Source organism: Zootoca vivipara, chromosome 2 (assembly GCF_963506605.1).
Source record: "Zootoca vivipara chromosome 2, rZooViv1.1, whole genome shotgun sequence".
NCBI lineage: Eukaryota > Metazoa > Chordata > Lepidosauria > Squamata > Lacertidae > Zootoca > Zootoca vivipara.
Window position 1 is genome coordinate 81,383,105 of NC_083277.1, and position 13,918 is coordinate 81,397,022.

The 13,918-nt window shown below is 40.5% G+C and overlaps 1 protein-coding gene across 1 annotated transcript in view; it reads right to left on the reverse strand.

Annotated features, from left to right (window-relative positions):
* Positions 1–1,309: 1,309 nt before the first annotated feature.
* The window catches only part of GABRA1 (gamma-aminobutyric acid type A receptor subunit alpha1), a 31,191-nt gene continuing 18,582 nt past the window's right edge, over positions 1,310–13,918 (reverse strand). The window contains exons 5-9 of the mRNA XM_035099293.2: positions 13,001–13,083; positions 10,428–10,571; positions 6,798–6,950; positions 3,682–3,884; positions 1,310–1,627 (exon numbers count right to left, since the gene is read on the reverse strand). Of these exons, the coding sequence (XP_034955184.1) occupies positions 1,310–1,627; positions 3,682–3,884; positions 6,798–6,950; positions 10,428–10,571; positions 13,001–13,083 (901 nt within the window). The remainder of the gene's footprint in view (positions 1,628–3,681; positions 3,885–6,797; positions 6,951–10,427; positions 10,572–13,000; positions 13,084–13,918) is intronic.

The window sequence follows — 13,918 nt, forward strand, 5'->3', positions numbered from 1 at the left end:
TCTGTATTCACGCGTTACCTGAGCATACCAGTCTTAGCCTAATAATATACACTGGATGACAGCTTCAACCTGAAAGTACTGTACAGATAGCCACTTTACGAATGGAATTAATTCCAAGCTCTCCTCTTTGTCTTTCTTACGTTTAGTCTTTTCATTTTCTTTCAAATGCCACTGACTCCTTTTTTTAAAACTGCAGGCTCTAAATATGTTTCTTTTTTTAAAATATAACATATTAAGAGCTTAGAGAGGTGAACCGTACACAATATATTAAGAACATAAAAAAGTAAAAAAATGTACAATCTCATGCTGTATATTTACAAATATTATCGAAATAATAGATTTTGTCATTCTCCTACCCTTATATTTCATTCTAAAGCTTTTAATGTACGGTTTTATAAAATAATACATTCAACTTTTCTGGAGCTTGCAAAACTGTGTTCTTGGTTTTTTCCCTTCCTGTAACAAACAAAAACCTAACCAAAACAAAAAATTCACCCTGTAAATAACCCAAGAGTCGGTTTCTCTAACGCGTTAGAAGTAATGAGAGCTCTGCACTTAATGTGCAATAGATTCAATATTATCAAGTCAAGTGACAATCTGATGCTTAAAATAAGACTGCAGCGAGAGAGCGTATTAAAGCATTCATCATCGTTAATCAAATGTGCTATTCTGTGTTAACCTGTACCATTAGTAAGTAGGCTTCCTTTTTATGTAAATAACATTATATACTTTTAAAACTGGTGGTTGGGAATTTAGGCAAAGAAAGAAAGAAAAATAAATCTAGGAAAAATATTGTATTTTCTGGAATCCACCACTTTGGAAAGATGTATATATTCTATAAAAGAACTGAAAATAAGTAGCACTCCAAAAATGGAAAATACCATACCATATGTGCAACGTGAACATATATAAAGACTGCTTTACCTTCTATCATTTTGCATAAAAATATTTCTCTTCTGACATGTACAGCATCTGTTATGGGAACATTCAGCAATAGGCTATCTACAAGTGATTTGGATTTCTTACATTTCTCTCTCTCTTGTTCAGATTCACGGTTCAGAATCAGGTGTCTACATCACATTGTTACAGCCCTAGAGTACAGAATTAATATCTTTCCTATTATATATTTATATTTATATATATAATATACTTTTACTTCGTAAAATAAGGAAATCTCAATTTCTTTTAAGACAGAGGCAATGAAGCAAATGGGAATTGCTGTGTGTTTGGAACCAAAAATAAGAATATTAATAAGACAATCCCCAGTGCAAAAGAGACTGAACAAACTATATATATATGGTTAATAGGGTTAGTGAGGAGGAGGGTTTTGGTCTTTAAGCTGGGGCTCCCTATTTAAATAGGTAGCCCAATACACTAAATTAAAAATCCCAAAAAGCAATGGGAATGCTATTCTTGATAGTCGGTCAATTTTGCTGACGCTGTTAAAAGTTTTCTTGGGTTCTGGAGGTTTTGCGTCAGCTTTGACGTCTTTTGGCTCTATTGTTGCGCTTTTAGCAATGGTAGCTAGTCCAGGGTCCCTTGCGATATTAGCGGTGAAGCTAGTTGCTGTCGCTGGTGCTGTGAACGAGTTGTTTTTCATAATCAGGGGATCCTTTACTTTCTTTGGCTAGAAATGAGAAAGCATAGACTTTAATCCAAGACATCCATCCATTCATTCAACCATCCATTCAAATACTTGGACGGCTCCGAGACATATGTATGTTTTAGGAATATGCAAAACATTCCTTTTGTTTTCCACATGGATATTTCCATATTGTAAAAGAGAGAAAGAGAGAGGCGGCATTTCCCGGCCAGTTATACACAAAAGCAAACGTGCACATTTAGGGAGGGCAAAAATTATTGATATTTGTTTTAAGGCCACGGGGAACTTTAAATACACATGTGTCGATGGGAATGTATATATGTAGGTTGTTTTATATGAATAAGTTTGTTTTAACAGAAGGGTGTCTTGTAAGCATGGGTTCATCCTTCGCTGTAAAAATTAAAAGGCTGTCCTTGATAGAGTAGGATGTAGAAGAAGGGGCTGCAACTGTTTACACACTTACCTAAGAGAAAATCAATTGAATTTAGTGGAATTTTATTATGAATAGACATTCTTATGATTGCACAATTTCAATTATGCATGTCCCCCCATCTGAAATTCTACCTAGATTATAAAGGTAAAGGGACCCCTGACCATTAGGTCCAGTCGTGACCGACTCTGGGGTTGCGGCGCTCATCCCGCATTATTGGCCGAGGGAGCCGGCGTACAGCTTCCAGGTCATGTGGCCAGCATGACAAAGCCACTTCTGGCAAACCACACAGCACACGGAAACGCCATTTACCTTCCTGCTGTAGCGGTTCCTATTTATCTACTTGCACTTTGACGTGCTTTCGAACTGCTGGGTTGTTCATCTAATCTCACATTCTATGCATGTTGTTTTGCACAGCAGCTTCTGAGCTGCAGCAGAATATTTTGTAGTAAAAGCATTGAATTTCACTATCAGTGCCTGTAAAAGCTCGTAACAGTTCTTTACTAGCCCAGTGCATTACATTATAGCACTGCATATGAGAGGGCTAGTAACTGGTTGGCAGCCATGCATGGAGATGGAGAAAGTGTCACTGCTATGTTTGCCAAGTACGCCTGAGCACAGAGATGTGTGGCATAACTACACACATTCATTTTAGAAAAGAACGGAACTCTAGATGAGAGAGCTCCATTTTCTTCATTCATTTCAATTAAATGAACGGAAATCCAAATGAACGAGCTCCAAATGAAAAATCCATTAATGTGTCATTAGTTCTATTCATTTAATTGAACTGGAACCCTGGAAAGGCCTGGACAAACCATAGAAATGTCACATGTAGGAGAAAAGAGGCAGAGACAAGTGAAACTGCAGAGGTGAACACCGTCCAGTCTCTATCCAAGCCCTTGCCCACTTATTATTATTATTATTATTATTATTATTATTATTATTATTAATAATAAAAAAACCTTTTGACATCATCTCCAAAAAAAGTCTCCAGCAATGTGCAGTTTTCTGCCAACATCACAATTTTCCCCAATGCTATTATTTTCAGACTCAAGGGTCTGAATGGCACATACATATACTGTACATCACTTGCTGTCTTGTGATTTGATGAATCATCCATTGGTGGCTCACTGCTGAATGTCCAAATCTTCTCAACTGAAAAGTCTTATTTTGACATGGCAACAAGGGTGATATGCAAGCTGCCTTTGAGGTGCTGAATTGATGTTTGCTGTTTCACACATATATGCAATTGCTCAGCAATTCACATGTGTATGTGTGATTCGCTCTTAGCTGCCATCTGAAAAGGAGCTGCTGTAAATTCCATATTTCAATGCAAATATGGACTTCTTTTTTTAAAAAAAAAACATCATTCTTAATGGGCTGCTGAATTCATAAATAAGTTGCTTATTAATGTTGAAAGGGAACTGCTAGCATCTGAGTTGTAACGCCTTTGGGGGGAATTAATGATACTGGATTCCTTGTAACAGTCCTAATACAAGGTGTGGTAGAAAGCAAATTGAACTCCGAGGGGCTTACGTTTGAATGAGAATGTTTAGGACAGGTTGTCAAGCTCAAGCACTTTGGTTCTGTAGGATCATGTTTCCCATGCAATGCTTACAGTGTGTCATATGACAATGTATATTATTACCTTTTCAGGAACCACACTCTTGCCATCCCATGCATAGCCTCTCTTTGTAAAGTAGTTCACCGTTGCAAATTCAATCAGTGCCGAGAAAACAAACGCATAACACACGGCTATGAACCAATCCATAGCAGTGGCGTAAGCCACCTTGGGGAGAGAATTCCGTGCGCTGATGCTCAGGGTGGTCATTGTCAGCACAGTTGTCACTCCTGTAAAGCAAAGCAAGAACATTTCAGAACTCATCCAATTGCCACCCTCTTGCTAACTCCCATCCACCGCACAACTGTGATATCGCTTTGAGGCCATTGTAATTAGTTACAGGCGTCTTCAGGTTTGTTTAGCAATACCATGGTCCTTCTTGTAATGCAAACATTGGATCCACCAGCAGGAGCACCCCCTGGCCAGAGGTCCACTTGGGGTGTGCTCCAGCAAGCAGAGCAGAGCAGGGGAGTGTGGCTTTTATCCTCTCACCCTGTCCCAGATGTTTGGAGAACCCTTTGACTCCATGTGAGAAGTGGCACTGGGAGCCACCGAGGGAGGAGGGATGGGCAAAAGTTGTTTCTCCCACTCTGCCTGGGGGATCCCTTCCCCTGGATCAAAAAACCTGAGTCTGCCAAAGGAAACCTCTGGACCAGATATAGATGTAGGAGCAGATCAGTCAGGATCCAAAGAGCTACATTAGAGTGCCCAAGGGCTTGTGTAGGAGGCATTGCTGTTGGCAAATCCTAAATCCAAGCTCTCCTTGACCTGTGGAAGTAGTTTCAGATACCTCACATCTAAGCTATACTGTAGATAGAACATACCGAGTGACAGGCATTATTTTCATTCAAGTATTCTATATTTTTATTGGATTTGAAGTTGTTTTATGCCTGTTTTTATTGTCCATTGCTTTGTGATGTTTCATGGGGAAAGATTCATAAATGAAACAGATAGTACTGAACAAGTGCAGGGTAGCTACTTTTATATACACCGCACCATCTTGTGCATGTTTCCATCAAAGGAATTTCCACTGTGGGCAATGGTGCTTACTTCCAGGCAAATGAACCCAGGATTGCAGCATTAGATATTGCAGTAACATAGAATCGTAGAGTTGGAAGTGACCCGAAGGGTCATCTAGTCCAATCACCTGCAATGCAATGCGGCCGCCTGATTTATGGCAGTTCCCATGCTGTCCACCTTCCATAAAAACTGACGATAGGAGATCATCAGGTTTCAGCTGGAGAAATCTAGAGCTGAGAATCAAGTCATATGAGGATTGTCCCTGACCACTGGACAGGGTGAGGAAGTCCACATGAGGGGACAGAAGGTAACCCTATTTAGGTGTTAAAACAATTTGAAAACAGAACACAGGACCAGTGAGAGTGGGGATGAGCATACCAGCTCAGCTGCTCTCTCACCCCCTGCCCCCCCAATCTTCCACAAATTTTGTGCCTCGCAGCAGGGAGCCTCCTATACTCATGAAGGCTCACTGCGCAATGCTGACATCTGGAAAATCAGGGTTTTACATCATGTGGAGAAGCGTACTTGTCCCCACTCTTCTTTCCCTGTGGCCTGGATTACTATAATTCCTGAATAGAACTCTTGCTCTACCGATGAACTGGCAAAATGTCAGTTATTTGGATTGTGATGGTTTGCCACTAGGGGATGCCATTTGGATTTTCTGCCTGAGGCACCAAAACATCTTGAGGCAATCCTGATTGGAATCACATCCCTCTTGGCATCTGAGGCAAATTACAGTGATGGCTACGCCTCAACTGGACAAGCCAGCTTAATGGTTTTCCGATGAAATGAATAGCCCTTTCCATTTGTCTTCTTGTTTCTGAGCCCTATCTTGCATGCTGCAGCAACGTTTTCAAGCTGTTCTCCACAAGCTTAAAGACTAATGCTGATGAAATAAGAAAAATATTGCTAATGTTGATTAAATAACAGGGGGAATGCCACTGTGATCATATACTTTGCATTTTGAGTAGTGATGTTGCTCACCCGCCGCTGAGCAATTTTATTTTAACTAGCTGCTGAGCTTTTACTGAAAGTGAGAGGCCTGTATCTCTGTTGCATTGCTTACCGTTGCGTTAAATCACATATTCACCAGTTACCTTGACAACTGCAGACATTTCATATATTAAATCTCTGCTGCAGTATATTTCCACTGTGTCAAGTGTTAGCCAAAACACAGAGCAGTCAGAAATATCTTGCACTATCCATATTCAGATGCATTATTTATTGTCAGAAGGGGAAAATAAGATGACCTTTCAATTATCAGTCATCCCTGTTCTGAAATGTCTTCAACTGCATAAAGATTTGTGTAGAAAAACTGACTTTAAGGTTGTAGTCCTGCCCAGCACAACCCTATGAATGTCTGCTCAGGCCCGTTAAGTTGTATTTACTCTCACGTAAATGTCCATAGGATTGGAGCCTAAATCACAAAGAAGTAAATGGAATTTAAGCATCCTGGCCACATACAGAATAATGGATCAAACTCTGCTGCCTATTTCTCTGTGTTTACATTCATATGAAATATCTGGAGGTTTCCCTTTTCCACAATAGCTAAACGTAAAGCTTTAGAAGGGAAAACCTAGTCAAATGCAATATATAACCTCCCAGAATGAATTGAATTGCTTTGTGCACCCTTCCTTAACTTGGTGTTCTGCACTGCAGTTCCCACATACAGCATACAATTCTCATCTGGAGAGCATCAAGTTGGGAAAGGCTGGCTTTGTGTCTGAAGCTACTGACAGTGGCTCCTAGAATCCTGCACAATACAGCCATAGGCTTCACAGACCTGCGTTTTATTGGTTCCTGTGGTCCTTATCTTGCTATTGGCTAACACCATGATGTTGCCACAGAAGCCTGGAGATAAGAGGTGGCAAAACACTGGTTGGGGAAAACTGTTCTCAATTATTCTGCTTAATTCAAGACCAGAGCAGCCTAGTCCATTAGGGCAATTGAAGAGCTGCCCCACCAACCTCAGCCAGCCTCCAACCAGCATGCCTTTTACTAACAACGAATCAGGAGGTAGCTCTGTCCGTCACTGTCTCCGACTTCAATTACGTTTGGTCTCCCTGACTTTCGCCCTTACCAGTCAAACTGAGCACCAGTCACCAGTGATACAAGACACTTACCAAACACAGTTCTTGCTGGAACGGATTCTCTGTTGAGCCAAAAGGATACCTGGGATAGAATCACTGTCATGATGCACGGCAGGTATGTTTGAATGACAAAGTAACCAATCTTTCTCTTCAGATGGAAATGGGTCATCATCACAACATACTCTCCTGGATGGGAAGGGGGAAACCCAAGAATGAAACGTCAACGAAATTCCTATGGGACAACATGCTTCAAATTCACAGAACAGAAATCATGCAGAAACTAGTATACTTTTTGTGCATGGGGTATGTTGTTTATTGTTTTTTGCAACAGCTAGTCAAGAAATTCAGGAAAGGTTAAGAATTCCAGGCTCGGACTTTTGGAACTGGAAGTGTCCCCCCCCCCAAAAAAAGAAAAAAACACCTAAGAGGCTTTATCAGTAAGATACATCATGCCAAGTGATTCAAAGCTGCACGTTCCATCATCTTAAAATTCCATTTGGATAGATTTTGCCAGTGACCCCTTATTTCCTGTTTCCCCCCCTTCCCCTAATAGGGATAAGCTCAGCAGAAGCATCTTGGCATCTGGACATCTTCTGCAGAGTATCTGCTCTTTGCTTATGGGATATCATGGCTTGGATTGCATAGATCAGGTTTCTGCTACTTTTGGGTCACCAAACTGAATGCAGCTCATCTGCCCTGGTTGGCAGTGTTGTCCCAACAGCAGCAGAAATGCAGCTTCTTGTTTTTGTTGCATTCCTAGGACTGCAAAAATAAGGGGAGGTCATCATGTATCTGGGATGGTCAGTATTCATAGCTGGTAGATTGGGTTCACCTTGGTCATCTCAAGTTGTGCCAGCCTGGCATAGATTGACTTTTGAGGGGTTTGACTGGGCTGACTTTTTAGGAGTGGTGATTTGCCCAATTGTCCTTCAGACTCTTCCTATATCTGGGTTTTATAAATTAGTTTCCTGACTTAGCCTTCCTCTTTTAAAATTATATGATATAATATTAAATAATATTATTTGATATAATATATTATATCAAAACGAATATTTTGATATTTTTAAACTATAGTGGTACCTCAGTTTATGAATGCAATTGGTTCCGGAAGTCTGTTCATAAACTGAAGCGTTCATAAACTGAAGCGAACATTCCCATTGAAAGTAATGGAAAGTGGATTAATCTGTTCCAGATGGGTCCGCGGCGTTCGTAAACCAAAAATTTGTAAACTGAGGTGCTCATAAACTGAGGTTCCACTGTACTGAGAATATTTGGAATGTTGCGAAATATGGTGGATGGCTAGAATTCTGTGTTACAGATTAACCAGAGAGGTGTGGGTCAGGTCATTTTATATTAAAAAATCATCAAGAATCCCTGAGGTATTTCAGTGAAATTGATTGACAACAAGGTCAGGAAGATAATGGGATTTATTCAATGCTGAAGACACTGCAATGGCTTCTAGGTGAGGTGGCACAAAAGGGAAATGTGTTCTCTCTCCTACACAGAATTTTGAAAAGGCAAAATATCTGCCTTTGACCTTTCTTTTGTTATGTAAGTGCCAGGGTAAATCACATGATTTAAAAGGTGGGCCTTCATTAATCCCTTTGTTTCCCTCCCCAACACGTATTTTAATGGTCTCAGATCACCCTTCAATTTCTCTGAATCTGGTTTGGAATTGGGTTTTTGTTTTTTTAAAAAACAAATGACTCCCCTACTGTGTCTGCATATGTAGATAGAGGGATACAGTGCTTTTTTTTCCTGGGGGGATGCAGGGGTATGCATACCCCTAAATATTTTGTGAATCTAAGTTTGGCCTCATTGAGGGGCAGTATTTCAATAAGAGTAGGAAAATGAGAGTACCCCTAAACATTTTTTTAGAAAAAAAGCACTGGGTAGATGATAGATAGATAGATGATAGATGATAGATAGATAGATGATAGACTCTCTAGTTCACTATTTCCAACCCACTCAGTTTTATCAAGCAGAGGTCTCCTAGACCCCCGTCCTTCATACATTTAAAGTATCACAATGCAGTAACTGAACCTGAGATCTGCACTCTTTCACTGCATGATCCCCCTCGCCCCCGGGATATCCCTCCAGGGTTATGCATATGTTTATGTATCTAATTATATGTATGTATCTATTTAGCAGTGATGTGGCAACATTTCAGGTGAGGTCTGAAAGGCCTCTCCAACCTTTCAAAAGGGTCCAGTCTCCACTGTGCAGTGTTGTAGACTTAGCTTTCTTTCTTCTTGACTTGGTAAGTTCCTTTGATATTGTTTATTCCTTGATGCAAGTTCCTATCCTGCTTTGTTTTGTTTTTACTTCTCTGTGCAAACATCTTGTGCAGAACTTGGCACACTAATCATAAATAATAGTGATTAATGTCTTTAAAGCCATTATGCTAATTTTGTTTTTGATATCTTGGCAAATTGGAATCCCTTATTTTTTTTCTGCCTGAACTGCCTCGTTCCTGGCAGCATTGAGAAGATGGTGTGAACAGTGACTCGAATTTTAACTATGCTCGTTCCATTAAGACTACATTTCTGTAGGGAATGCAAATAGCAGGATGGGTAAATGGTCTTTCATATCCTGGCTTCTTTGGATGGAAATAAAGGTTTGTTTGCACATTCCTGAAGATGCAACCAGTCAGGCTGTATTTCTGATACAGCTCAGCACTCTCCGAGATGCTTATTTGGTTCATGATTGACATGGAAAAGTATGCTTGTGTGGGAGGCAATATATTACAGTGGCTGGAACCTCAGATTCAACTCTGTAAAATAGAAATACAGTAGCTGCTTTCTTAATGGGATGATTTGGTAGGTTTCATTGACTATTCAGTCTGAGACCAGTGAGGACCTTTCTTGAAGTCCACTCCCATTGGGTTTTGCTAATATGGCTTATTATTATTATTATTATTATTATTATTATTATTATTATTATTATTAACAGGCAAGATGAAACTAATTTTGGTCACTTTGATAACCCAGTTGTATGCATGCCAGGCAGGTTATAGGATGTCATGCAACGTTGACACTGAGCTCTGTTTGTTTATATGCTTGAACTTCACAGGCAGTGTGATTTATTTCCCCAGAAAATGGTAACGCTCAAGCTTATGAACAAATGGTGCTCAATTTTAACAGCAAAAGGAGTAGGTGGGTGACAGGAACTGAATCTTCTCCCAACTGTCACTTATTATCCCGCAAGCCATTTCCCACAACTTTTGCACAGCTAAAACATCAAAGGGAACCGACAGCAAAAATTAAAAACGATAAACATTTCAAAAATAACAATTTAAGAAAACCCAGACAAGAGAAGCAAGTAAAATCAAGATGGGTGGTTGGTCAAAATGCCTCCCGGAAAACAGAAGAAAATTTTCTGCTTCCTTCTGGGATGGGATATTCTACCATTTCAGCGCCACAACAGAAAATCCTTCCAAGTGTCCCAACTGACCAGACCTCAGATGCATGTGAAACATGCAAGTGGAACTCAGGGAATAAAAGACATAGGTCTTTTAAAGAGCATATGGCAGAGAACAAATTTAAAATAAATTATAAAAATACATCTCATGAGATATGCCATTATTTTATGCAGCATTCCTGACATTAAAAACACTCTTGCTGATCTGGCTTAGTAGAGAGAGAAATCATATTTATCACCCACCTGTACTGGACTGCACAATTCCAGAATCTACGGTTTGTCCCATGAGATCATATTGATTCAACCGAGAGCCATCCTCAGCTACTACAACAGATCTTGCTGGTTCCCGTGTCCATTCATACATCACCTCTGATTTCGTATAAGCATCTAATTAGAGGGGGGAAAGTCATTTCCAAAGTAATAATTGGCTACTCTGTTTCTCAACAAGGCTGCCTTTTCTCCCAACAACAATCCAATGAAGACCATGGCAAAAGTGAGTTTGCCGAACTTCTTTTTCTTTCTGTTATCCAAATGCACACCATGAAATGGCAGTAATATTGAGAGGTGTATTTTAAGAATATTTGATATGCAGGCATATACCACATTTCTGAACCTAAAAAGCACAAGTACAGGCTGGGGGGGGGCTTTCTCTCTCATTTGCCTGATTGATGGTGTGAAAGCACCTACCACAATATCCTGACTTTGGTCCAAATGTCTGACTCCATCACTCTTGAACCCAACTTATACTTTGCCTTTGTCTACCATGTACAACCCCCAGGGTGACTTGTGCCATTTCAATTAAGACCCAAACCAGTCTGCTTCCAGCCATTTCAGATTTTAGATTTAAATCCCCGAAACTGCTTGAGCAGTAGAATTATCTGAGTTTAAAGCATCTGGAAAGAACCCCAATGCCTTTCTTTTTCCCTTATCAGGTTTCTGTTGTCGTTTAAATAAGTTTCACCTTTTTAATTCCCAAGGAAATCTTCCTAATGAGTCCCTGCTTTAAACTGCGGTCGCACAAAGTTTGGAGACTATCCATCACTCCTTTCTGCCCACTTGGTAAATGCAAGACTCTTTAGTCCATAGTAAGTCATTCTGTTTTAGTACCCAATAGGGAGAAATTATAGAGCTAGTATGCTGACCTCCATAATAGATCAAGGCACTAAATATCAGGAAAATATGCCAGCTATAGTGGAAAAAGAATTTATAATTGATGGAGCAAGTTGTATTATCTTGGCACCCCAATGCACTAATGCTGTTGACGCAATGAGAGGGTTCATCAGCGCTGAAGAAGGTCAGTTTGTAAACAGAACTTCTTCTAATACTAGAAGCAGAAGATATTCAGAGCTGTGACCACTCCCAAACTCATCTTTTGGATGAGAAGCTGACACCGGGTGTGGAATCTAGTACAAAAGGTGGCTTTTCCCCAAGAGAGCAGCCGGAGGAGTGATTACTATATCTCAGATCTGTGGTAGCCCCCCAGTATTCCCCAGATGGGAATCCATTATGTTGGAGGGCTATTTGATGCAAAATATTCCTCCTGATGGTCCTGCACAATTATTTTTAAAATAGTTTGGGCAGAGACATGAGATAGTAATACTGGGAATCATTGCTTGGCAGGCATTGACAAGGGTCTGTGTTGATGTCTAGATCTTTAGGTCAGCATGTGAACTTCAAATTGCCATCACTCCAGTAAACTGAGCAGGCCCTTTGCTATATATATACCCTTTGTGAGCTTCCAAACACTCATCTACAATTCCCCTGATCCTTTTGGGAATGACTAACTGGGACATCTATGAGTTAAAATCCAACTGAAATGCATATGATGTTTGTAAGTACATCTTGCTCTTTCAATGGAACTTGTATACTGGCAGGGGCGTAGGAAGATAGGGGCAGTGGGGGCGGATCGCCCCAAGCGACGCGATCCCAGGGGCACCATTGCCGCTGCCCACCCCACCCCCCTGCGCGCGCCACACCATGCTCCAAAACGTGGCGCGCCCCACCCCAAAACGTGCCCCACATCTCTGTGCACGGCGTGCCATGCCCCAAAATGTGTGCCGCCCCCAGAACGTGCACCACATCACCGGGGGCAGTGCGCCTGCTCTCCACCCCCGGTGGCGGAGCATGAAGTTCCATCGCTGTATACCGAGGATGTCCAATAGGTAGATCATAATCTACTGGTAGATCATGGGGTGTTTCTGGTAGATCCTGGTAGATCCTTGGCACCTCAGTGATCTCCTCCCCCTGAAAAAAGCTTAACAACTCTGGCTCCCCTCTCACCCATAAAAGCTCCACAACTTTGCTTTCCCAAAAAAGCTCAACAACTGTGTTCCATCCAACAACAAGGGGTAGATCACTGCCAGTTTTTTATATTGTGAGTAGATCTCAGTCTATTGGGAGTCGGACATCCCTATTGTAAACCAATGGATTACACACTTATTTGCATTTATTTTCAATTTAAATTGCTCCCCTTTGGAGGATCCACATTTTTTCTGTATAAATTACTGAAGTTCTCTTTCCCTCATAAAATGTAGCTGTGGTCAAGCAGAAATAGGAACTATCTATATGCTGTGCTATCACAGTGCTTTGTATAAGTCTGGAGCAGAGCCATTTCCTTCTTTGGCTAAGGCCTAAGCCAGACAGGATTACATTTATTCATGTAGAAAATCTTCATTTAAAAAATAAAAATGCAGTGATTGGAAAATGTGTGTACACACATACAGTTCCAGGCTTTTAGGTCTCCTGTTCTGACTGTTAAGCGGCCTGTGGAAAGGAAGGATGGGGAGGAGGGGGGATGATTGTTAAAGTCAACTTACAGCTTCCAAATTTCAAAGGGCAAGCATGTGCATCCATAGGAAAGTCTTCTAAATGCATTGGACATTCTGCTCTCACTGTGAGTCTATAAGGGGTCACAGGTAATAATACATATTTAGGAGCAAAAAGTGCCTTTAATACAAATTATAATAAAAGAGATCTATTCCAGCACAGTAATGTGGTATATCAAATATCATTTGCATGAACTTCCTTAAGAACACTTTTGCTCCCTTGGCTTACAAAAAAGCATTTATCCACTTCTCCTCACCCTTTATCAATAGCAGTAATGTTTTGTGCTCTGTTATTACAAGGATCTTTGTAGTTTTCAGTTTGCTCTGTCGGTCACATTGAGGGGTTCAATGTTTGAACTAGAATAGTGGATAGAAATACTCAATTTATCAATAAATAAAACTCAGTAGTCACTGGTTATTTTTGCTTTCGGGGACAGTTCCAACACCCTTACTCCAGTGCTCATTTCAGTAGGACTAGGCTGGAAAAAAATGGAGTTGCAATGTGCAAGTCTAGTAAGCAATAGCAAAGCTAGATTTCTGCTAGGTCTCTTGGTCTCCTTCTCCATTTAACCTGCTTTCATTACTTTCAATTTGTTCCATTTTTGTTTCTCAGGGTTGCTCGTCATCATTGCATTCAGAACAGAGCAGTGCTGAAAGTACACATTTCTGAAATTCAGAAATATACCATTTATTAATTATTTTCATACCCCTCCATTCATTGAAGGAGCGTAAGATGATGTACCTGGTTGTAGCCACCTATGTAACAACTCCATGAAGGAGTGTGGATTCGAACCTGGCTCTTCTCCATCCTAGTTGGACACTCTAACCACTACACTAGGCTGATTTCTCAGGAGAATTTCCAGCGCTTTTGTAAAAGAGTTCCTTTTACTTTTATACTCTTCCTCTTTT